The sequence below is a fragment of the Calypte anna genome, chromosome 5A (assembly GCF_003957555.1).
Source record: "Calypte anna isolate BGI_N300 chromosome 5A, bCalAnn1_v1.p, whole genome shotgun sequence".
Lineage (NCBI taxonomy): Eukaryota > Metazoa > Chordata > Aves > Apodiformes > Trochilidae > Calypte > Calypte anna.
Window position 1 is genome coordinate 2,492,701 of NC_044251.1, and position 22,210 is coordinate 2,514,910.

At 43.8% G+C, this 22,210-nt stretch overlaps 3 protein-coding genes across 6 annotated transcripts in view; 1 reads left to right on the forward strand and 2 right to left on the reverse strand.

Annotated features, from left to right (window-relative positions):
* Positions 1 to 2,011, reverse strand: part of STARD9 (StAR related lipid transfer domain containing 9) — a 109,637-nt gene extending 107,626 nt beyond the window's left edge. The window contains exon 1 of the mRNA XM_030452562.1: positions 1,923 to 2,011. Coding sequence (XP_030308422.1) covers positions 1,923 to 1,969 — 47 coding nt within the window. The 5' untranslated portion in view covers positions 1,970 to 2,011. The remainder of the gene's footprint in view (positions 1 to 1,922) is intronic.
* Positions 2,012 to 7,028: 5,017 nt separating this feature from the next.
* HAUS2 (HAUS augmin like complex subunit 2) lies at positions 7,029 to 13,499 on the reverse strand. Its single transcript, XM_030452534.1, has 6 exons — positions 13,208 to 13,499; positions 12,506 to 12,598; positions 9,539 to 9,608; positions 8,490 to 8,622; positions 7,727 to 7,835; positions 7,029 to 7,591 (listed from the first exon to the last, which is right to left on the reverse strand). Exons 1-6 carry the CDS (start codon positions 13,400 to 13,402, stop codon positions 7,442 to 7,444), a joined length of 750 nt encoding a protein of 249 aa, XP_030308394.1. The 5' UTR covers positions 13,403 to 13,499; the 3' UTR covers positions 7,029 to 7,441.
* On the forward strand, positions 13,474 to 21,415 carry LRRC57 (leucine rich repeat containing 57). Of its 4 annotated transcripts, none has more exons than XM_030452536.1 (6): positions 13,474 to 13,515; positions 14,294 to 14,468; positions 17,921 to 18,056; positions 19,089 to 19,357; positions 20,364 to 20,549; positions 21,131 to 21,415. In XM_030452536.1, exons 2-6 carry the CDS (start codon positions 14,385 to 14,387, stop codon positions 21,170 to 21,172), a joined length of 717 nt encoding a protein of 238 aa, XP_030308396.1. In that variant the 5' UTR covers positions 13,474 to 13,515; positions 14,294 to 14,384; the 3' UTR covers positions 21,173 to 21,415. The 4 variants fall into 4 exon arrangements, with proteins under 4 accessions (XP_030308396.1, XP_030308397.1, XP_030308398.1 ...); XM_030452537.1 differs by having other exon boundaries at positions 13,494 to 13,532; XM_030452538.1 differs by lacking the exon at positions 13,474 to 13,515 and adding an exon at positions 13,639 to 13,681.
* The last annotated feature ends 795 nt before the right edge of the window (positions 21,416 to 22,210 follow it).

Here is a 22,210-nt window from a genome sequence, read left to right on the forward strand (position 1 = left end):
TTGCTCACCAAAGAGAATGTGATGAGAAGGAAGATTATACCTCTGCCAGTTCAGTGTTTTGCCTCTCTTCCCCAACTGCTAAGAAACATTCATTTTGATTTATGTCTACAGGAGACCTACTAAGTCCACTACATAATTGGAAATAGGTAGCCAAAGGCTACACTGGAAGAAAGAAGTCTGCCATTGACTGCATGGCCAAGTCAGGCTTTCAGATACTTGCAATCTCCACTAAAGTGTGAAAGACTGAACCAAAAGGGTCTTATGGACTGGATAACTTTAACCAAATTATAATTTAATGTTATTATTTGGCAATTGTATTATGTTTTGTGTTTTCTGGGTTGTTTTTTTTTTTTAAATATTATTTCTAGAGAGCATAATGGCAATTTATTCAACCAGTAAATTCTAAGAATGATTAACAATACAGGAGAAAAAAACAAACATCTCCAACACTACAGGAGAAAAAAAACCACATAATATCTCCAACACTAAAGCAACATTAAGCAATGAAATGCTCCTTAGCATACTTCTGTGCTGCAGCTCTTCTTACAACATGCTAGCATCTACTCAAATCTGTTCCATTCACAACTGTGCAATAAATCAGCACAGTATTACCCAATCTGCTCTTTAATGAAATTATGGAGAAAATACTTTAAAATCAGTTAGCTTTGAGTTAAAGTTAGAAGACATCAAAAACATGTAAATTCTTTCTCACGTTTTCCTATTTAAGACTGGAAGGTGTGGTGGGGTTTTTTTGGGTTTTTGTTTTCTAAATTTCATTTAACACTCTCGTGTCTTGTCTTGGCAAAAACCCACAGACAAGTAAGAGTTCTAATGTGCTGCTGTGTTGCTGGCTAAATGACCAGGCTAGTTTTCAGACTGGGCAACTCATGAAGAATCATTTTCTCTGGTACATGAAAGAGTTATTTATCAGAGAAGTCAGTGCAGCCAGAAGACAACGTGAGAGTCTCATGCTAAAAAAAAAAACACAAAAAACTACGACATCATCTAATCAAAGACAGGCCCTCAGAGCTCAAACCACATTTCAAAATATTTCTGCCTTAACAGGAGGAGTAAACTACCAGAGGGTGAAACTTTGGCTGCTTGGTTTTTCTCTTTTTTTTTCCTTCCCGCATTTCCAAAGCCTGCAGAATTTTAAATATGTAAAATATCCAAACAACATCCAAAGATGCCGTGCTCCGGCATCTTTTTGTTTGTGGGAGTTATCTTCAAGCCCTATCACATCGCTTTTGGGATTTCTATTGGAGCCAAGCAAGCCGGGGAGGGAGCGGGGCTGAGCGACAATGGGAATATCCGGCTCTGCCTCCCGCTGGAAAAAACAGCAACAACAGAAGGGGAAAGGAAGATTCCCCGACACTGGATGACAATCGTCCTGTTCTGGGGAGCTCAGGAAGAAGGAAGTCAGCCTCACAGCTCCACTGGGTGACTTTTCCAAGGAAACTTTCCAAACTAGTTAGCGACTCAGAGAGGAAAGTCCTGCCATTCCTCCTACCTTACCGCTAAGCACCCCAGCACCGGCTGCTGTTTCCTCAGTCCCAGCTAAAGCCGATCCCGTCCCCGGTGTGAGGACCAGCAGCATCCCACCGCCGCCCCGTTATCCATCCCGTTTAGCCGCCCCGTTTAGTCGCCTCGTTAGCCGCCCCGTTTAGCCGCTCTATTATCCGTCCCGTTTAGCCTCCCCGTTTAGCCGCCCCGTTTAGTCGCCCCGTTAGTCGCCCCGTTTAGCCGCCCCATTTAGTCGCCTCGTTAGTCGCCCCGTTTAGCCGCTCTATTGTCCGTCCCGTTTAGCCTCCCCGTTTAGCCGCCCCGTTTAGTCGCCCCGTTAGTCGCCCCGTTTAGCCGCCCCGTTTAGCCGCTCCGCTACCGCCGCCACCGGGACCTCCCCGCTCCGCGTCCCGCCGCACCTTTTGCTCAGAGGCCGGACCCGCACGGCCACCTTGACGTTAGCCATGGCCCGGCTCACACCCCGCAGCCCTGGCCCCGCATCATGCCCCGGCGCAGATCCCCGGAGCCCGGAGCAGACGGGGAGGAAGGAGCGGAGCCGCCCGCTCCGCCCCGCCCCGGGCAGCCCCCGCGGGGGCGGGAGGGAAACCTCCCCGCACCGAGGGAGGGGCATGGAGGGGTTTTGGGAAAAGTCTCCGAACGCACCCCTGCGGCAGCCCGTTCAGCGTCCGCAGTGTGTTTTTTCCAGCCTAAAACAGGTCCGCCCGAGAGAGCGGGACGCCCGGACCAAGAGACGGTGGTTTCACGCTTAAAATCGCCAGTGCCCTGCTTCCAGCACATTCTCACTTGCAGCTGCAAACTAACCCTGCTTTTACTGAGGAGCTTCATGCTGACAGTCCGATTAAATGGGTGCTGCCACGAAAGTGCTCACTAGGGACCGCCCAAGAGAAACCGATTTGTTTCAGAAGTGAAGGGCTGCCGGTCTAACCCATCGTACCCTCTGTTCGTGTTTTTTTCTAAGTAACATGCAGACACGAGTAAAAATCAGGGAGATGGGTAAAAATCAGGGGGAGTGCCAAAAAGGCAGATACCCTATTAGGGGTACTGTTATTGACCACCCAACGAGGGACAGGAGGTTGATGAAGTGTTCTGTAAGCAGCTAGGTAAGGTTTCAGATTTGCTTCCTCTTGTTCATGTTGGGAGACTTTAATTTATCAGATGTCTGCTGGAAATACAATCCTGCAGACAGGAAGCAGTCCCGGAGACTCTTGGAGTGTGTGGAAAATAACTTCCTAACACAGCTGGTGGCTGAGGGAAAGCTCACTGCTAGATCTGCTGTTAGAGCGCAGGGAAAGACTCATGGGAGATGTAAAGGATGTAAAGGTTGGTGGTTGTCTTGGACAAAATGACCATGAGATGGTTGAGTTTTCAATTCTTGGGGAAGTAAGGAGGGAGTAACTTCCTCCCTGGACTTCCGGAGGGCAGGCGTTGATAAGTTTAGGAGATTTCTTGGTGATATCCCCTGGGATATAGTCCTCAAGGACAAAGGAGTCCAGGAAAACTGGACAGTCCTCAAGAGGGAAATCCTTAAGGCACAGGAACAAACTGTACCAGTGCATCTTAAAATGAGCCAGTGTGGTACAAGACCAGTCTGGCTGAACAAGGAGCTTTGGGCAGAACTCAGGAAAAAAAGGGAAGTCTATTGGCAGAAGGAAGGGCAGGCAACTTGGGAAGATTACAAAATTACTGCAGAGATATGTAGGAAGAAAATTAGAGGGGCCAAAACTAAGTTTGAATTAAATCTGGCTACCATCATTAAAGATAATAGCAAGAGTTTCTATAAATATGTAAACAGCAAAAGAAGAGCTAGGGAGAATCTCCTCCCTGTGCTTGACCTGAGAGGGGTAACTTGTGACTGAGGACATGGAAAAGGCTGAACTGCCAAGTGCTCATTTTGCCTCAGTCTTCGTCAATGCCAATTGCTCCCTGAGGGCACAGCTCCCTGAACTGGGTGACCAAGATGGGGAACAGAGTGAAGCCCCCATAGTCTGGGCAGAAATGATCAGTGCCCTGTTGTGCTACATGGATGTGCACAAGTCTATGGGACCAGATGGGGGACACCTGAGGGTATTGAGGGAGCTGGCAGAAGTTCTCCCAAGCCACTCTCCATTATTTATCAACAGCCCTGGCAAACTGGGGATGTCCCAGTTGATTGGAAACTGGCAAATGTAATGCCCATCTACAAGAAAGGTTGAAAGGATGATCTGGGGAACTATAGACCTGTTAGTTTGACCTTGATGCTGAGAAAGGTTATGGAGCAGGTCATCTTGAGTACCATAGAATCATGGAATCGGCTGGGTTGGAAGCGACCTCAGAGATCATCAAATCCAACCCTTGATCCACTCCCGCTGTGGTTCCCAGCCCATGGCACTGAGTGCCACATCCAGTCTCTTTTTAAATATCTCCAGACACGGAGAATCCACTACTTCCCTGGGCAGCCCATTCCAATGCCTGATCACCCTCTCCATAAAGAAATTCTTTCTAATATCCAACCTAAACCTCCCCTGGCACAACTTGAGACCCTGCCCTCTTATCTTGCTGAGAGTTGCCTGGGAAAAGAGCCCAAACCCCCCTGGCTCCAACCTCCTTTCAGGGAGTTGTAGAGAGTGATGAGGTCTCCCCTGAGCCTCCTCTTCTCCAGCCTCAACATCCCCAGCTCCCTCAGCTTCATCTCACAGGACTTGTGCTGGATCCCTTCACAGCCTCCTTGCTCTTCTCTGGACCTGCTCCAGCACCTCAATCTCCTTCCTGAGCTGAGGGGCCCAGAACTGGACACAGGACTCGAGGTGTGGCCATCACACGGTACATACAAGATAACCAGGTGATCAGGCTCTGTCAGGATGGGTTTACAAAAGTCAGGTCCTGTCTGACTGACCTGATCTCCTTCTACAGGAAGAAGACTTGCCTAGTGGATGAGGGAAGAGCTCTGGACACTGTCTATCTGGATTTTAGTAAAGCTTTTGACACTCTCTCACAGTCTTCTTCTTCAGAAACTTATGGCACTTGGGTAAATATACCCTGAATTGAATAAAATATTGGCTGTATGGTTGGGCTGAGAGAGTAAATGGAATTAAATGTGGCTGGCAAGTGGTCACGAGTGGTGTCCCCCAGGGTTCAGTGCTGGGGCCTCTTCTCCTTAATATCTTCATTAATGCTTTGGATGAGGGAATTGAGTGTACCCTCAGTAACTTTGCGGATGACATCCAACTGGGTAGTTGTGCCAATCTGCTGGAGGATAGGGAAGTCTTACAGCAGGACTTAGGTTGGACCAATGGGCCAAGGGTGATTGTATGAGTTTTAACAAGGCCAAATGCCAGGTCTTACACCTGGGCCATAACAACCCCATGGTGAGCTACAGACCTGGGGAAGTGTTGCTAGAGAGCTGGGAGTTGGAAGGGGGGGGGTATTGGACTTACTGTGAGCCAGCAGTGTGTGTGCAGGTGGCCAAGAAGGCCGATGGCATCCTGGCTTCCATTAGGAACTCGGTGGCCAGCAGGAACAGGGAGGTGATCATCCCTCTGTACTCAGCTCTGGTGAGGCTGCATCTGGAGTCCTGTGTTCAGTTCTGAACACAGTCCTCACTCCAAGAGGGACATGGAAGTGCTGGAGAGTGTCCAGAGAAGGGCAACAAAGCTCATAAAGGGCCTGGAGCACAAGTCCTGTGAGGAGCAGCTGAGGGAGTTGGGGGCGTTTGGTCTGGAGGAGGCTGAGGGAAGACATTATTGCTCTGACTACCTCAAGGGAGGTTGGATCAAGGAGGGAAACAGCCTCTGCTCCTTAGTGAACTGTGATAGGATCAGAGGGAATGGATGGAAGCTGTGCCAGGGGAGGTTTAGGCTGGATGTTACGAAATATTTTTTCACTGAGAAGGTTGTCAGGCATTGGAATGGCCCAGGACATGGTAGAGTTGCCATTCCTGGAGGCATTTAAAAGTTTGGACCTGGTCCTTAAGAACATGGTTAAGTGGTTGACTGTGGTGTTAGTCAAAGGTTGGACTGCATGATCTTGGAGGTCTCTTCCAACCTAAACATTCTGTGATTCTGTAATAGGAAAACCAGCACTGCTTAAAGTGCAAAACACAATTAATTAATATATGGGTAATTTAAGGAAAGTCAGTATCTTTTTCCTCACTACTGGTAAAGGAGTGTTTTTAAATTCCTCTGAAAAACTCCACTCTTTATGTGGGTTCAATTTATTACAAGAAGACAAAAACATAGACATGCTGGACCATGTCCAGAGAAGGGCCATGAGGATGATCAGAGGGCTGGAGCACCTCTGCAATGAGGAGAGACTGAGAGAGTTGGGGTTCTTCAGTCTGGAGAGGAGAAGGCTCTGAGACCTTATTGCAGCTTTCCAGTATCTGAAGGGGGCTACAAGAAAGCCTGGATTGCTTCTTCCCATTTCAGACTGTGCAAAGCATTTTCAGTAAAAATGCCAGCTCCTCCTCTGTAGCTTTTTTTCCCCACATCTGAAATGACAATGACATTGGACTTTGGACTCAAATCCTGCAGTGACATATAGCAAATGCTCACACAAAGAACCCATTCAAGTTTATGGGACTCAAATGCCAGTTTATATTCTCAGATCCTAACTACTGACACTCTGCTTGACTTAATCCAAATTGTTTCTGTCCTCTTAACTTCTCAAGAGGAGAAGAGAGGAATATCAGGTACACTTACATAGCATACCAGAGAATTTGTTAGGCTATACTCCTTGACATCACTATCACACCCAGCAGAACATAGTCTACAAAGATTAAAGTGGGGTTCTTGGAGAACTTCAAATACAGAGGAGACTGATTACAAGCAAGTCAGATCAGAAGACTGAATGAAGAACCAAAGATTCTCAATTCTATTCTAAGTTTTCATGCAGTAGTCAGCTCAACTAGTGCTATGTGTAGTACTGAGCCACCTAGTGGCTACTTTCAAAAAAATAAAGGGGTCTTATTTTCATTAAAAAGAAAAAAATCCACAAGATAGATGTATGAAGAATTCAGGTAACAAACAATACAACAGTAGAAAAGAATATATCTCCATGACTTCCAGTTTTTCTGTATCCTGAACTGGACATCCTCCAATGAGAAGCAGCAACTCTCCTGCTTTATGGATGTCCTGCCCATGACATTTTACCAACAAGTCTTTTCATGATATGAAAGTCATGGTTGCAAAGTGGAGCAATCAATGCTTTTGCTAAAGTGTCAGTCAGTCAGCCAGTGAAACATGTTCTGTTCTAAAAGGGGGTGCTGAAGACAGGGCAAGCAACAGAAAGAGAGACTGAAGAATATATTTATTACTATCAGAGAAATGTGGTGTGCCAGTCAGTAGACCTGCCACATACAAGAGTGTTTCCTGCTTTCCCACATATCACAGACATAATAAGCTGTAACTTAGAACTAGTTTGATTTCTTGGTTGGATCTCCTATAGAGCATAGGATGGGTTTTAAGACTTAGCATTGTTCTTTTAATTACAGGAATTTGCAGCAAAATACAAATCAAGAACCTGACCTCTTGAAATCTAGCACTTTATTGTAGTTTCATAGTAACATACAAAATAGTTTATTACCAATACACTTATAAAAATGAGTAAAGACACTATAGCAAGTGTATAAGAAGTATCAAAACATATCTCTATTCATGATATAAAGCTCCAAGGGAACTCTGCCCAACTGTTTTGAAAAAGAACTCCTTAGTCTTCTCAGTAGTCTGTCTGTCTTCCTGTGATCTACTGCTTATTGTCATTGTTTCCTTGGGGTTTTTTGGGCTTGTTTGGTTTTTTTTTTGGAGAATGGTTATGTAAGAACAGAAGTATAACCACCGTTGAAGTCCCCATTGGATTAAAGGACAACTGTGTTGTAGCTTTCACCTGAGACAGTAAAAAGGTAGTTCTCTGAATAAGCATCCTATTTGAGGAAAATTATTTGTTAAGTTAAAGATAAGACAAAGTCCAATTCAGCAGTTTTGCAGATGCTGTCAGAATACACTTCTTTATGTACTTCTCTCCATTTCAATATTTGCTCTGCCAGCTCCTCCAGATCCATCACAAGCATCTCTGCTTTTGTCAAAGCAGTGTCCTGAAGCAGAAAAGAGTTGGATTTAATCTCTATACATTGTGTCAATCTAGCAGGACATTAAAATGACCTGAATAAGCAAAACATTGAATTCTTAACACTGAAGGAGACAGGAAGCTCAGTTCTTTTGCTACTCACCATGTTCTTCATCATGTCTGGTATCTGGGGGATGCTTCTTAAGGTCTGCAAATGGCTTTCAAGATTCTCAATGAAAGTCACAGCCTCAGCCAACAAGTCTACTACAGACCTGTAACCCAGAATGAGTCCTCTACTCAGAAGTTGTGCAAGACAATAAGGATTTAATACTTCCAAGCTCTTCTTTCTTTCCCCTGTGCATTTTCCTGGAGTTCTCTGCTCCAGTTTTATGCAAGTTCTTAACCATCTAATTGACTTCTCTGCAAGTACACTTCTTTTATGACTCTCAGTAACAAGTCAGGAATTACAGAAGTGAACATGTATTTCTCCAGTAACTGGGCTAGATTTTTAGACCATGAGAAGAATCATTTTAAAAACATCTATTACACATGTCTGGGAATCATTCAAACACTTATTCTAATCAAATCATGGTAGAAGGTGGAAGATACCAAATACTAAAGTGACAATTCCTAGTTATGGAGAAGCATAATAAACAGATGTATTAAATGGCTTGCTTAAGACAATCCATCATAAATTGTGGTGACATTTTCAGAAGACAAGACTAGCAACCTAAGTAAATGTTCCTAAAATACCCATCACTACTTTTCTATGAATTTAGCAATGAGTAACTACTAGCTTTTAGCTGAGGTTATGCTACTTTTATTGCTATTCTCACTGGAAATGTGAATGAAAGCATGCATTTTTTACTAGTTCAAATTAATGGGGACTCATGCAAACAAAGAACAATTGTTTTCTATATGCCTACCTGTGGAAAGTAACCTCAATAGGCAAGCTCTCTTGACACCTGGGTTTTATTAACCTCCTCCTAAGAGCACTCTTCTCTTTTAGTACTACTTCCAAGTGTCTGTTCATATCTTGCAAAATCTCACATTTTTTGCCTATAAAAGAAAAATGCAAAGTTGAAATCATCCTGCTAAAACAAGAGCAAAGTTTCTTCTGAAGAAAGTCAAAGACTGATCTATTGCACTATTACACCAGTAATCAGAACAACTGTTGTTAGAGCATACAGGACTTAACATCAGTATGCAACTGGAAGTCATAATAACTTTCTAGAGATAAAACTTTAATGCTGAACAATTAACAAAGCTAAGTAAACTGTCTTTGAAATGAAACTAACTTCCAAAACTATACCATAGTATATTATTACAATTATTACATATATTATGTAATAATATCTTACATATATTGCAATATATGTAATTATTACAATAATTATAATAATAATATATAATAATTATATATAATATAATAACTACTGAATTTATTACAGTATTTTTCACAAGCCTAACACAGAAGTAGCAAGCTAGAACATTTTAAAGTGTTTATCAACTCATAGAAGGGAGAGTGTGAAATAAAACAAACCAATACATATGCTCGTAAACACTAAAATTAAAATCCAAGTGATTTTGGGGGCATACAGGTGCAGCAGAAATACACTGAGTTACTGGAAAAGCAGCAGAGTAAGTACACAGGGCAAGGGAAGCAAATTGGTTATTGAGGATCTCAACTTCTCAGGCTCCACTGACCCTGGGGAGCTGACCACAAACACACTATTTTTTAATTTTTTTTTTTGGAGAAAGAGTTACATGCACAGCTTCTCCTGAGACAGCAGATCATGCAAGATGAAATAGTATGGAAGTGTTCCTTAGGGGTTAATAAAACATCTGCAGCCTGTAAGGAGCTACCCAGTGGAGACAGCTGCAGTAGCTTCTAGATGTGTCACGTTATCAGATGAAATCTTAAAATGCTGATTGAGTCACTGAACAGTCTTGATTTTTCTACAACTGCACTTACTTAAGTAAAAAGGGTGAGTAATGTCTGCTGTCTCTTTCTCCAACTGCAGCATTTCAATTTTCAGTTTCATCTACAAGAAGAAGAACATGAGATTACAATGCATTTTAGTATATTTATCCGGATACTGTTGACTCTCTTGGGGTGGAGAGGATGTAGCAAGGGAGAAAGTGGGAGCATGGATAACAACGTGTATGAAAAGAGTATTTGCATGAATGCACATTATCATGCTGTCTGGAGTGTTTCTACTACAAGATGTAGCTTTTTGGGTCAACAGGAAAGGACTGTTCAAAGAAAAAAAAAAAACAACAAACAAAGCAATTTGGTGATTTGCTGGGAATTTGTGCTAGAAAAGAAAGATCCTGCAATTTATTCCTAAACTACAGAAACTTGCATCTCCTACAAAGCAGTTTCATATTCCACTAAAGAATCTCTCACAGCCCCAAGTTTCCTCCTCCTGGAGAGGATTGGTTTGTGTTGTGCTGGCTTTTTTGTTGTGGGACAAGCTCTCTTAGGTGAAGCTCCTAGCTTGAATTCTTCCTACTGATAAATCAGTAGGAGAGCAGCAGATACCTTCCTGCAACTGAAAGAATCATGGTCATTTTGGCTGGAGAAGAGAAAACTGAAGGAAATACAGATGTCATCCCTAGAGGATGACATAACAGTTTCTCAGGATACACAGAGAACTGATGCTTTGCCTGATCACTGAGGAGAAAACCAAGCCTACTGTATTCACAACATATTGAACATCTGGCAGATAGAGTACTTTGTGCATGAAATCCTTCAGCAAAGGAGGCCCAGTAGCAATCTTACTGGGAGCTGAAAACTATTCCTTCTGCCAATAAATACAAGGTTATGCCAGCTGTTTAACTTATTTTCCAAAAAAAAAGTAAATGGTGAGATTGTCACACTGCTTTGCAGCTGCTGGAGCCCACACTGTGTAACTTAATAAACAAAGTTTTTATACAGAATCACAGAATCCTAGGGGTTGGAAGGGACCTCAAAAGATCATCTAGTCCAACCCCCCCTGCCAGAGCAGGGCCACCTAGAGCACTTCGCATAGGAACGTGTCCAGGCGGGTTTTGAATGTCTCCAGTGAAGGAGACTCCACGACCCCCCTGGGCAGCCTGTTCCAGGGCTCTGTCACCCTTACAGGAAAAAAATTTTTTCAAATATTCAACTTGAACCTCCTATGCTCCAATTTACACCCATTACCCCTTGTCCTATCACTGGTCACCACTGAGAAGAGCCTAACTCCATCTCCCTGACACTCACCCCTTACATATTTGAAAACATTGATGAGGTCACCCCTCAGTCTCCTTTTCTCCAAACTAAAGAGACCCAGCTCCCTCAGCCTTTCCTCATAAGGGAGATGTTCCACTCCCTTAATCATCTTAGTAGCTCTGCGCTGGACTCTTTCAAGCACTTCCCTGTCCTTCTTGAACTGAGGGGCCCAGAACTGGACACAATACTCCAGGTGCGGCCTCACCAATGCAGAATAGAGGGGGAGGAGAACCTCTCTTGACCTACTAACCACACCCTTTCTAATGCACCCCAGGATGCCATTGGCCTTCTTGGCCACAAGGGCACATTGCTGGCTCATGGTCATCTTCTTGTCAACCAGGACCCCCAGGTCTCTTTCACCTACACTGCTCCCCAGTAGGTCAGCCCCCAACCTATACTGGGCCATCGGGTTGTTCTTCCCCAAATGCAAGACTCTACACTTCCCCTTGTTGAATTTCATCATGTTTCTCTCTGCCCAACTCTCCAGCCTGTCTAAGTCTCTCTGAATGGCAGCACAGCCTTCTGGTGTGTCAGCCACTCCTCCCAGCTTAGTGTCATCAGCAAACTTGCTGAGGGTACATTCTATACCCTCATCCAAGTCGTTGATGAAGATATTGAACAACACCGGTCCCAGTACCGACCCCTGAGGGACTCCACTAGTCACACACCTCCAACCAGATTCTGCCCCACTGACTACAACTCTCTGACTCCTTCCTTTCAACCAGTTCCTGATCCACCTCACTACCTGATCACCAAACCCATAATTGATCAACTTATCTACAAGGATGCTGTGAGAGACGGTGTCAAATGCTTTACTGAAATCAAGATAAACCACATCTACTGCTCTTCCATCATCTATCCACCTAGTAATTTCCTCATAGAAGGCTATGAGGTTAGTCAAACATGATTTACCCTTGATAAAACCATGCTCAGAAAATACCAGGTTAAAAAAATACAAGCCAACAGCCAATTCAGGCAATAGGAAATGACTGAGGTCACAACTTGCTAACCAACAAAGTGGTTTCGTGGCCTATAAACACTGTTGTGAGTGTGAATAAACTAAAAAAATTCTAGTTCCATCAGAAGCTTTAGTTTCATAATTTTTTTCTTTTCTTCGTGACAACTTGGTCCCCCGGGGAAAAGTGGCAACTGTTAGAAAGCTGGGTTGCTAAAAAAAAAAAAACCAACAAAAAACCCAAACCCAAACATGAAACAGCACACTGGAGTCAGTAGCTCCAGTGTTTTGGGTAGTGAAGCAGCTAGGGGTTTGGGCAGTGAAGACTTTGGCCCAGATGTACAAGCACTTCGTCCTTGAAGAAAAAGTAGTTAAATTTAAGTAAGAACAACGTAGGTAATGACAAGACTTTGGTGAAGAGTAAAGTAGCACATATTTTGCTCTTTAGGAAGATCACATTAACCAGAAGAGGCTCTGCTTTGTGTAAAAAAATAGCCATAGCCCACCAACTTGTAATAAGGGTGCCTGTTCAGCTCATAATAACCAATTATAACACAAAATATGCTTGTACTCATAGGCAAGATAATGACAAGTATAAAAATAGATGTTTGATAGAATTAAAGCTGCTGCTGGGTGTCAGTCATTCTATGTCTTGGCACGCATCAGGCAACACGTGTCACCTCTTCAGTATTAAAGTGCTGAGTGTACCCTGACAACAGTAAAGTCTGTACCTCATTGATTTCAGCTTGAATATTTGCCTTTTTTTCCATCTCTGAGAATTTCACAAAGGATGGGGTTGTTCTCCAGGTTAAATCCAGTGTCTCCTGGGAAAGGAAAACAATGGGGAACAAACTGCAGTCAGCGGCAAGGCAAATTCTCAAGACTGGCTTTTAGAAGTCTGAATTTACTGTTAATCTCTTGCACTATGCAAAGCAGTAAATGTCAGCTCATAACTCGTAAAATGCACACATTACATGGAATAAATGAACACAAGTGAAACTACAATTTCATCACAGGCAGCACAAGAGCACTCTCAGCATTTTCTTAAGTGCCTCTGGAGCGCAGGAGAGGACATCACAAAACTCTGTATACACTCCAGAAAAATACACACCTGAATTGGGTGTATTTCCTTCTTATTAAGGAAAGCTGTTACCAGCCAAAAACGTAAGATTCCACGATAAAGGATGCACAAGCATCCACACAAAACCCCAACACGTTTCCGCGCTATCACCTCAGTTCAAGCCGCCCCGAAGCCGCCGTGTGCCAGCCCGAGGCACCGGACGCCCCTCCAGAACGGGCGGGCGCGGAGGGGAGAGGAGAACCGCAACGCCGAACCTCATCCACGGCTTCTCCGAACCTCTACAGCGGGCGGTTCTGGTTACGCCACTAACCCTCCCGCAGCCCTCCTGCCCGGCCCTCTCCCAGGCTCTTACCTGGCTCAGGACGCCCTTCGCCACGCACTGCGCCAGAAAGGCGGACGCCGCCGCGGGCTGCCCCGACGGACACGGGGGAGGGGAGGCTGTAGAGTCACTCCGGTTCTCATCGCTCGTGGCGTCTCGCTGCCAGTCCTGGCACTCTTCGGGCTCGGCGGCGGCCGTCGAGGAATCGGAGCAGTGCTGCTCCGCCATCCCGGGTGACCCGGAAGCCCCGGTGAAGAGAGGCGACAGTCACCGAGGGGTGAGCGCCATACTGGGCGCGGCCGGAAGAGAAGGGTGACGGGCGTCCGGTTCCGAAGGAGCCGGTGAGCGCTTTTGAGGGGTCGGTTCTGGAAGGGCGGGGGCGGGGCGCGGGGAGGGGGCGGTGGGCTCAGGCGCCGCGGAGGGGCGGTGTGCGGTGCTGGGAGAGGTGGGTTTGACCCGGGCTGGGATGGGTTTGTCCGCCCTCTTGGAGCTCCGTGAGGTGGCGGGGTCGGTGCGAGCGGAGCAGCTGTGGGGGGACGCGGTTGAGGGGTCGGGGCCTGCAGCGGGTTCTGGCTGCTTCCCCTCTTTCCGCGGGTCCTGAGGACGCTGTGGCGGTGGGGAGTGGTGCTGAGTGCGGTATCAGGGTTGGGGTTACAACCCTGACAAGGGGATCCATCGGCCTGGAACCCGGCGTTGTTTGTCCTGGGGATTAAATCCCGCCGGAGGTGCGGGAGGTGGATGTCGGGTGCCTGCGTCTAGAGTCACAGCAAAGGAGCCGGGTCTCTAAATAAAATAACTTTCCAGAAAAACAAATAAAACTGTAGTATTGGGAGCAAGTCAGCGCTGGTTGATGTCACTTTAAATCACCGAGAATCTCCTTGGGCATCTGGGCCCTGAAAGAAGCGAAATGTGGAGAGGATGCATTAATTCACTTAGTTTTTAAGTGTATTTGTTGCATCATTTCAGTATTCAAACTGCTCTACCTAAAGCCAGGTAAATCTTTTAAGCTCTAGGTTTTATCTCTGAGGGAGGTGAACACGCAGCAGTGAAATGGTGGGTACGGTTGTAGTGCTAAAGGCAGGACACATAAAATTACTTCTTGTGTTTGCTTTGTCACAGAAACTTTGGGTCGCAGTTCCCTAGCGCAGAATAACTGAGAGAAACTGGCGGAGCCCATCACTGAAACTGCATTTGACAGAAAACTCTTAGGATGGGGAATAGTGCATTGAAAGCCCACCTGGAGACAGCACAGAAAACTGGCGTGTTTCAGCTAACAGGAAAGGGACTCACAGAGGTAATGTCACTGTAGGGGAAATGTGGATATTTGTGTGCATGGGTGACATTTTGGGAGAGAAATTCAGGTACATGCATTTCTCCTAAGTACTAATGGATAATATTTCAACAGTTTCTTTTTTTTTCCTTTTTACAGAGTAGATTTTTGCTTGCACTGCCTTCTGATTTATCTGTCAGGGCACTTGAATGCTTATGGGCTTATATTTTAGAGTACATGTATGCTCAAGAAACACTAGTTATTCTGTTGTGTTTTTTTTAAAAGGGCTGTAAACCTGAGGGGAAATGTAAATTTTGTAAACTTATTGTTACCTAGACAGATATTCCACAATTTGTCTTGTTTAGATATTTATGCTGTATTAACTGTAGTCCTATGAATAGTCTGTACAGGCTGTTCACTGGGCTGCAAGTGAACACACAGTGGACTGGATAACTTTAACCAAATCATAATTTAATGTTATTACTTGGCAAATGTATACTGTTCCGTTTGGTTTTATTTTTTTATTTCTAGAGAGCATAATGGCAATTATTCAACCAATAAATACTAAGAATGATTAACAATACAGGAATAAAAATAGCATACTCCATAGCATACTTCTGTGCTGCAGCTCTTCTTACAATATGCTAGCATCTACTAAAATCTATTCCATTCACACCTGTGCAATAAATCAGCACAGTATTACCTAATCTGCTTTTTAATGAAATTATGGAGAAAATATTTTAAAATTGGTTTTGAGTTAAAATTAAAAGTTATAAAGAAATATGTAAATTATTTCCCACATTTTCCTATTTAAGACTGGAAGGCTTGTTGGGGTTTTTTTCTGAATTTTATTCAATACTCTATTTAACTGGGAATTCTCTTTCATTCAACTGCAGAAAAACACACAATGTCTTGGAACTGTGAGGGGAGTAACAATTCACAAGATAGCCAAAATAACTCTATATTCCAGTAATTTTCCATGTCTTCTTCCACTATCCTACTTTCTGTCTTCCCATTTCCTCTGCCAGACCAAAAGAGTATCAAAGCCACTGGTCTATGGATGGTCATTGCCACATGTTTGTCTTTTTTCAGCTCAGTGTACTATTGGATTTTAATAAGAAATAGGAAAGTTGTTTACATAATAACTTAAAGAGAAAAGGAAGAGAAAAATTTCCTAATTCTATTCTGCTAAAAATACAGAGTTGTTAACTAGCTGTAAAATATTTTTAAGTAACATTTGTGTTTAAGTGGACACAAGAGGACTAAAACATAAAAAATCTTGTGTCATGGGATGCTCCTTCTCCTCTAGAGGGCATACCAATTATGGAAAAAAGGGCTAACTACTCAGGAGGAATTTAGGAATATAGTTAGGTTGTGTAGAAAGAAAATTAGAGAGACAAAGGCACAACTTGAACTGAATCTCTCCATCTCTGTGAAGGATAACAAAAAGTCCTTCTACAGATACATCGATTGCAAAAGAAGGGGCATGGGAAACATCCATTCTTTACTGGACATGGGCAGGAATATAGCTGTCAAAGATGAAGAAAAGGCTGAGGTATTTAACACCTTCTTTGCCTCAGTTTTCAACAGTAAGACAGGTTATCCTGAGGACAGCTGGCTTCTAGAACTTATAGAAGGTGACAAGAATCTAAACAGCCCCCCTGTAATCCTGAAGGACACAGTCAGTGACCTACTGAGATGCTTGGATCCCCACAAATCTATGGGACCAGATGGGATCCACCTAAGGGTGATGAGGGAGCTGGCAGAAGAGCTCGCCAAGCCTCTCTCTATCATCTACCAACAGTCCTGGCTCACTGGGGACATCCCAGATGATTGGAAGTTGGTGAATGTCACACCAATCCACAAAAAGGGCCAGAAAGAGGACCCAGGAAACTACAGGCCCATCAGCCTGACCTCAGTGCCTGGCAGAGTTATGAAACAGATCATCCTCAGTGCAATCACACAGCACCTACAGGATGGGTGAGGGATTAGACCCAGCCAGCATGGGTTTAGGAAGGGCAGGTCATGCCTGACCAACCTGATCTCCTTTTATGATCGGCTGACCCGCCTGGTGGATGAGGGGAAGGCTGTGGATGGAGTCTACCTGGACTTCAGCAAAGCCTTTGACACCGTCTCCCACAGCATACCCCTGAAAAAGCTGTCAGCCCACAGCTTGGACAGGAGCACCCTGTGCTGGGTTAGGAACTGGCTGGAGGGCCGGGCCCAGAGAGTGGTGCTGAACGGGGCTGCATCAAAATGGCGGCTGTGGTGTCCCCCAGGGATCAGTGTTGGGCCCAGTGCTGTTCAATATCTTCATTGATGATTTAGATGAGGGGATTGAGTCCATCATCAGCAGATTCGCAATGACACTAAGCTGGGGGGGAGTGTGGATCAGCTGGAAGGCAGGAGGGCTCTGCAGAGGGACCTGGACAGACTGGAGAGTTGGGCTGATTCCAGCGGGATGAGGTTCAACACAACAACTCCATGGGGAGCTCCAGGCTGGGCACAGAGTGGCAGAAAGGGACCTGGGAGTCTGGATTGCCAGGAAGCTGAACGTGAGCCAGCAGTGTGCCCAGGTGGCCAAGAAGGCCAATGGCATCCTGGGCTGGCTCAGGAACAGCGTGGCCAGCAGGTCCAGGGAAGGGATTCTGCCCCTGTACTCAGCCCTGGTGAGGCCACAGCTTGAGTCCTGTGTCCAGTTCTGGGCCCCCCAGTTCAGGAAGGAGATTGAGGTGCTGGAGCAGGTCCAAAGGTGGGCAACCAGGCTGGTGAAGGGACTCGAGCACAGATCCTATGAGGAGAGGCTGAGGGAGCTGGGGGTGTTGAGGCTGGAGAAGAGGAGGCTCAGGGGAGACCTCATCACTCTCTACAACTACCTGAAAGGAGGTTGGAGCCAGGGGGGGGTTGGGCTCTTTTCCCAGGCAACTCTCAGCAAGACAAGAGGGCAGGGTCTCAAGTTGTGCCAGGGGAGGTTTAGGTTGGAGATTAGAAATAATTTCCTTATGGAGAGGGTGATCAGACATTGGAATGGGCTGCCCAGGGAAGTAGTGGATTCTCCGTGTCTGGAGATATTTCCAAAGAGACTGGATGTGGCACTCAGTGCCATGGGCTGGGAACTGCAGCAGTAGTGGATCAAGGGTTGGACTTGATGATCTCTGAGGTCGCTTCCAACCCAGCCAGTTCTATGATTCTATAATTCTCTTCCAGTTTAAATTCTTTGGCTTAAAGACTACTCTTCCTAGATGGTTGACTATCTACTTTATATCCCTTTTCCCTTCCTCAGATGAAAACATATTTTTTAAATCACATATTAAGGAAATTTACCAACCTGGCTGCACAGTGTGATTGGGCATTGTGATCCCTATGGCAGTAGATAATAGGAATATGAATTTCAATTAAAATTTGAAGCTGCATAGCTTGAGCAATTGAAGTTGTACTGCCTATTGAAATGCTTTATCTTTTTTTCTCTTCCATAGTTTCCTGAAGATCTGCAGAAGTTAACAAGCAACTTAAGAACAATAGACTTGTCAAACAACAAAATAGAGCTTTTGCCACCGCTCATTGGAAAATTTTCCTTCTTGAAGAGCCTTGCTCTAAACAACAACAAACTGAGTATGCCTGCTAATTAATATCTCCACAGATTTTTAAAGTAATAACTTGACTTCTCTGATCAGAAATTATTAAATTTAATGATTTAACTCTCACAGGATGTAAAAGGGGAGTTTAGTCACCTAAAGTGAAATCCCTGGAATTCATGTACAGGAAAAAATAACAAATAAGGAAACCATAAATTCTTCAAAACTAGTTGCCAGCTTAGTTGTATTATCAGTTTTACAACGACACGTGAGTACTAAAAACCACACAATGTTTCTGTGCTGTGACTTGTCTGATCTGAAGGTTTAACAGAGTCAGGTGGTTTAGTGCCTGCATGGACAACAGGTAATAAAGATGATCTGTAGAAAATGTTTGCCATCCAGTGGTTGTCCTGGTTTCATTTGGACAAATGTCCAATTTAAATGGACAATCAGGATGAGTGAGATGAAAAAAATTAACTTTTTATGCATTAATTGTGTACTATCTGCCTTTTTGAAAAGCAACTGTGATTTTAAAACCTCAGTGGCTCTCTAGTGAAATTCAAGGAGAGCTGCAAGTTGCACATGTGTAGGTAGAATGAGGGATGAAGGAACACCAGCAGAACTTACCTGGTGAGGCTTTTATGCTGGTATGTTACAATATGAATTATCTGAGAACTTCTTTTGAGTTGAGTAGTACCCTTTAAGGGCTGCATTCAACCTGAAGCTGTAAATTGTTTGGTACTTCAAATGTCATAGAATAGACTGGCAAAGTGGTAAGTAAAGAATATAATTGATCATCTCAGGATAGTTTCTGGTCTGTAAAAAAGGCAAGGTCTGCCTTCTCTGCAGATTATTTTCAAGATCTTTATGGAAAGTGGTTAAAAAACGTGTTGCTAGTGGGATGAAGTTTCTCTTCAGGGATCTGCACCTGCATTGGGAAATGAGGAGGAACCCTGTGAGAAATTAGTGTAATACAGCACCATTTTCTATGCAGAAGCTTATTTGAATGGGGGTGGCTGTTTACTGCTTTTTGTTTAGGTCATCTCTTTGTTCTGTCATTTATTTCTAGGTGCTTTACCCGAGGAGCTGTGTAAACTGAAAAAACTGGAAACACTACACTTGAATGGCAATCACTTGAGGCAGCTACCAGCTGCTTTTGGACAGCTTTCAGCTCTCAAAACCCTGAGCCTTTCTGGAAACCAGCTTCAGACTGTGCCCACACAACTCTCTGGTCTTCGCCACCTGGATGTAGTAGATCTTTCAAAAAACCAGATCCAAAATGTACCTGACACTGTTGGAGAATTGCAGGCTATTGAGCTCAATTTGAATCAGAATCAGGTCTGTAACTGGCATATTATGGGCATGTAGATTTAGGACATGGTTTGTCTTGGACATCCACAGAATATAAAACAAGACCATCAAAACTTTATAGCTAAAATACATCTCATGGACACGACCAAAATGAAGGATCCTAACTGCAGTTTGTGTACTGATACATCCAATTGCCTGATCTGATAACTAACAAATCCTGAATTTAATCATACACCTATTTGAACAGTTCTTGAGTAGGAAGCTGATAAACAGATGTGTAGGCTGCCTGTTCTCATGGAGGAAAAAAATTTTACTTGGGATTTTTTGACAATTATTGTTGCATTGTTACTAAATAGTTACTTAGTAACTCTCAGCCCTGGTGAGGCCACACTTCGAGCACTGTGTCCAGTTCTGGGCCTCTCAGTACAGGAAGGATATTGAGGTCCTGGAGAAGGTCCAAAGGAGGGCAACCAGGCTGGTGAAGGGACTCGAGCACAGACCCTATGAGGAGAGGCTGAGGGAGCTGGGGGTGTTGAGGCTGGAGAAGAGGAGGCTCAGGGGAGACCTCATCACTCTCTCCAACTCCCTGAAAGGAGGTTGGAGCCAGGGGGGGATTGGGCTTTTTTGCCAGACGACTTTCAACAAGACAAGAGGGCAGGGTCTCAAGTTGTGCCAGGGGAGGTTTAGGTTGGATATTAGAAAGAATTTCTTTACGGAGAGAGTGATCAGACATTGGAATGGGCTGCCCAGGGAAGTAGTGGATTCTCCATGTCTGGAGATATTTCAAAAGAGACTGGATGTGGCACTGAGTGCCATGGGCTGGGAACTGCAGCGGGAGTGGATCAAGGGTTGGACTTGATGAGCTCTGAGGTCCCTTCCAACCCAGCCAATTCTATGATTCTATGATACTTTAGCTTACTTACTATTACAACATAATAATTGTTCCATATTAGTCTAAAACAAATGACATTAAATAGTCATGGATCAGTAACATTTTAATCCCATTTATCTTTGGCTTTGTATTTTTTATTAGATTTCTCAGATCTCAGTGCAGATCTCCCACTGTCCACGCCTCAAAGTCTTGCGCTTAGAAGAAAACTGTCTAGAACTCAGCATGCTTCCTGAAAGTATCCTCAGTGATTCCCAGATCTCACTGCTTGCAGTAGAAGGCAACCTCTTTGAAATCAAGAAACTCAGAGAACTGGAAGGCTATGACAAGGTTCGTGTCTTCTTTGTAGCTTTGGGTTTTTTTGGTCTTTTTTGAAAAGAAGCTTCTGATGAGGTCTTTACCCAGTATCTCCCCAGAATACTAAGGTTTTATGCTGGTGAGTAAAAGCACAACCAGTCTATTAGTACTGTCACTGGTAATGAATTTGTAATTAATCTCTGAATAGAATTTCAAGAGTTCTTGAAAGATTAATTGTCTTACAGGATTCAGGATCAGTGTTTCTTCATCAGCATCTTTTGAAGGGTGTAATGACAGGCGTGTCTTCACTTGGACAGGACAAAAAAAATAACAGATGCTTCCTATTATGCAGCATTCTTAACTGTTTAATACTCAATCATCCTTAAAACTATTTTTGACTTTTCAGCACTGTGTGGACTTTCTACAAGATTAATCTGAATTACAGCAAATGGCAGAATTTTTGTTTTCTGTTTTGTTAAGCTTAAATACATCTGGGAAATGAAAATATGCTTTAAATGCAGAGTGCTTTTGATTCTGAGAGCAGAAGCCTAGCTGCTTCCAACAGTAATAAACTGTGTATCTGTTCCTGAATCTTTTTTTTCTTTTCTTCATAGTACATGGAGCGATTTACAGCTACAAAGAAGAAGTTTGCATAATCATTATTCTGACCAGTAATACCCAGCAAAGAAATTAATAACTGGAACATCTGCTTCACTGACTTAAACCAAGACTGATGCAGGAGATGATCACAGTACTGCTCCTCTAGGACTCTGCTAAGGTCTGCTCAGGCCACATTGATTACACTTGAACTAGAGAACATGAACATTGAACTGATGAACCTGTCCAGGGGCCAGTTTTTATTTTTGTGCCACTTTAGCTTATAACACGTGTTCTTCTTTGTCAGGGCTTGTTCTTTCACAGAGAAGGTGAATGAGCATTTCAAAGTTGCCAGTTCCCTTTCGTCAGGAAGCTGGCTGTTGATTTGCAAGAGGATTATTCTGGAAACATTTTTCCATGATAGCACATGGAAGTTCTACCACCAAAGCAGATCTGAAACACTATATGGCTTGCATTAACATTATTCTACAGAGAACTTTTACGGGTGAGATTTTAGTTTCTAACTGGTATAAGTTTTTTATAAAGCACAAATAGTTGTGACTGAGGGTTTTAATAACTGCTTCTGTTCAACAATCCATATTTTGGGCATCCTTCATTCATATCTTACTGTACAGGCTTTCTTTTCCCATAAATGAGAATTGCACTACAGTCCACTTCTGCTAGAGCTGTATAAAATAAAAATTAGGTTCATCTTCAGTGTATTCAGTAAAAATGTGCATTGCTCAAAATCCTTGCACTGACTCCTTGTCTACAGCACAATGCTGAAAATCTTAGTTGTCAGCCTACTGCTGCTGCCTTATTACCAAAAGCACCTAGAAGAAGCTAAAAATGTATGCAATTATGTAACTTATAATGAAAAAGGAAAATGTACTTGTTTATTTTAGTAAATAATTTTCAAAAAATCAAGTTCATTTGGTGTGACTGCTGCTGTTGTCACTTTAAGAAGTAGCCCTAAGCTAAGCTGTTGCTGAAGGTCACCACTTAGGCACTTTGTTCCATCAGCTGTTGGAACAAGTGCTATACTTCCACTGCTCAGAGAATGGAGAAGACTGGAGCATGTCAACACTTCAGCAGCA

Excerpts from the sequence above, each read along its gene's own strand:
- HAUS2 (XM_030452534.1), bottom strand. The coding sequence starts at position 13,402 with ATGGCGGAGCAGCACTGCTCCGATTCCTCGACGGCCGCCGCCGAGCCC. Across the intron at positions 8,623-9,538 it reads TACTCACCCTTTTTACTTAA|GCAAAAAATGTGAGATTTTG; the intron begins GTAAGTGCAGTT and ends TTTCTTTTATAG. Across the intron at positions 7,836-8,489 it reads ATTGAGGTTACTTTCCACAG|GTCTGTAGTAGACTTGTTGG; the intron begins GTAGGCATATAG and ends TCTGGGTTACAG.
- LRRC57 (XM_030452536.1), top strand. The coding sequence starts at position 14,385 with ATGGGGAATAGTGCATTGAAAGCCCACCTGGAGACAGCACAGAAAACT. Across the intron at positions 14,469-17,920 it reads CAGGAAAGGGACTCACAGAG|TTTCCTGAAGATCTGCAGAA; the intron begins GTAATGTCACTG and ends TCTCTTCCATAG. Across the intron at positions 18,057-19,088 it reads TCTAAACAACAACAAACTGA|GTGCTTTACCCGAGGAGCTG; the intron begins GTATGCCTGCTA and ends ATTTATTTCTAG.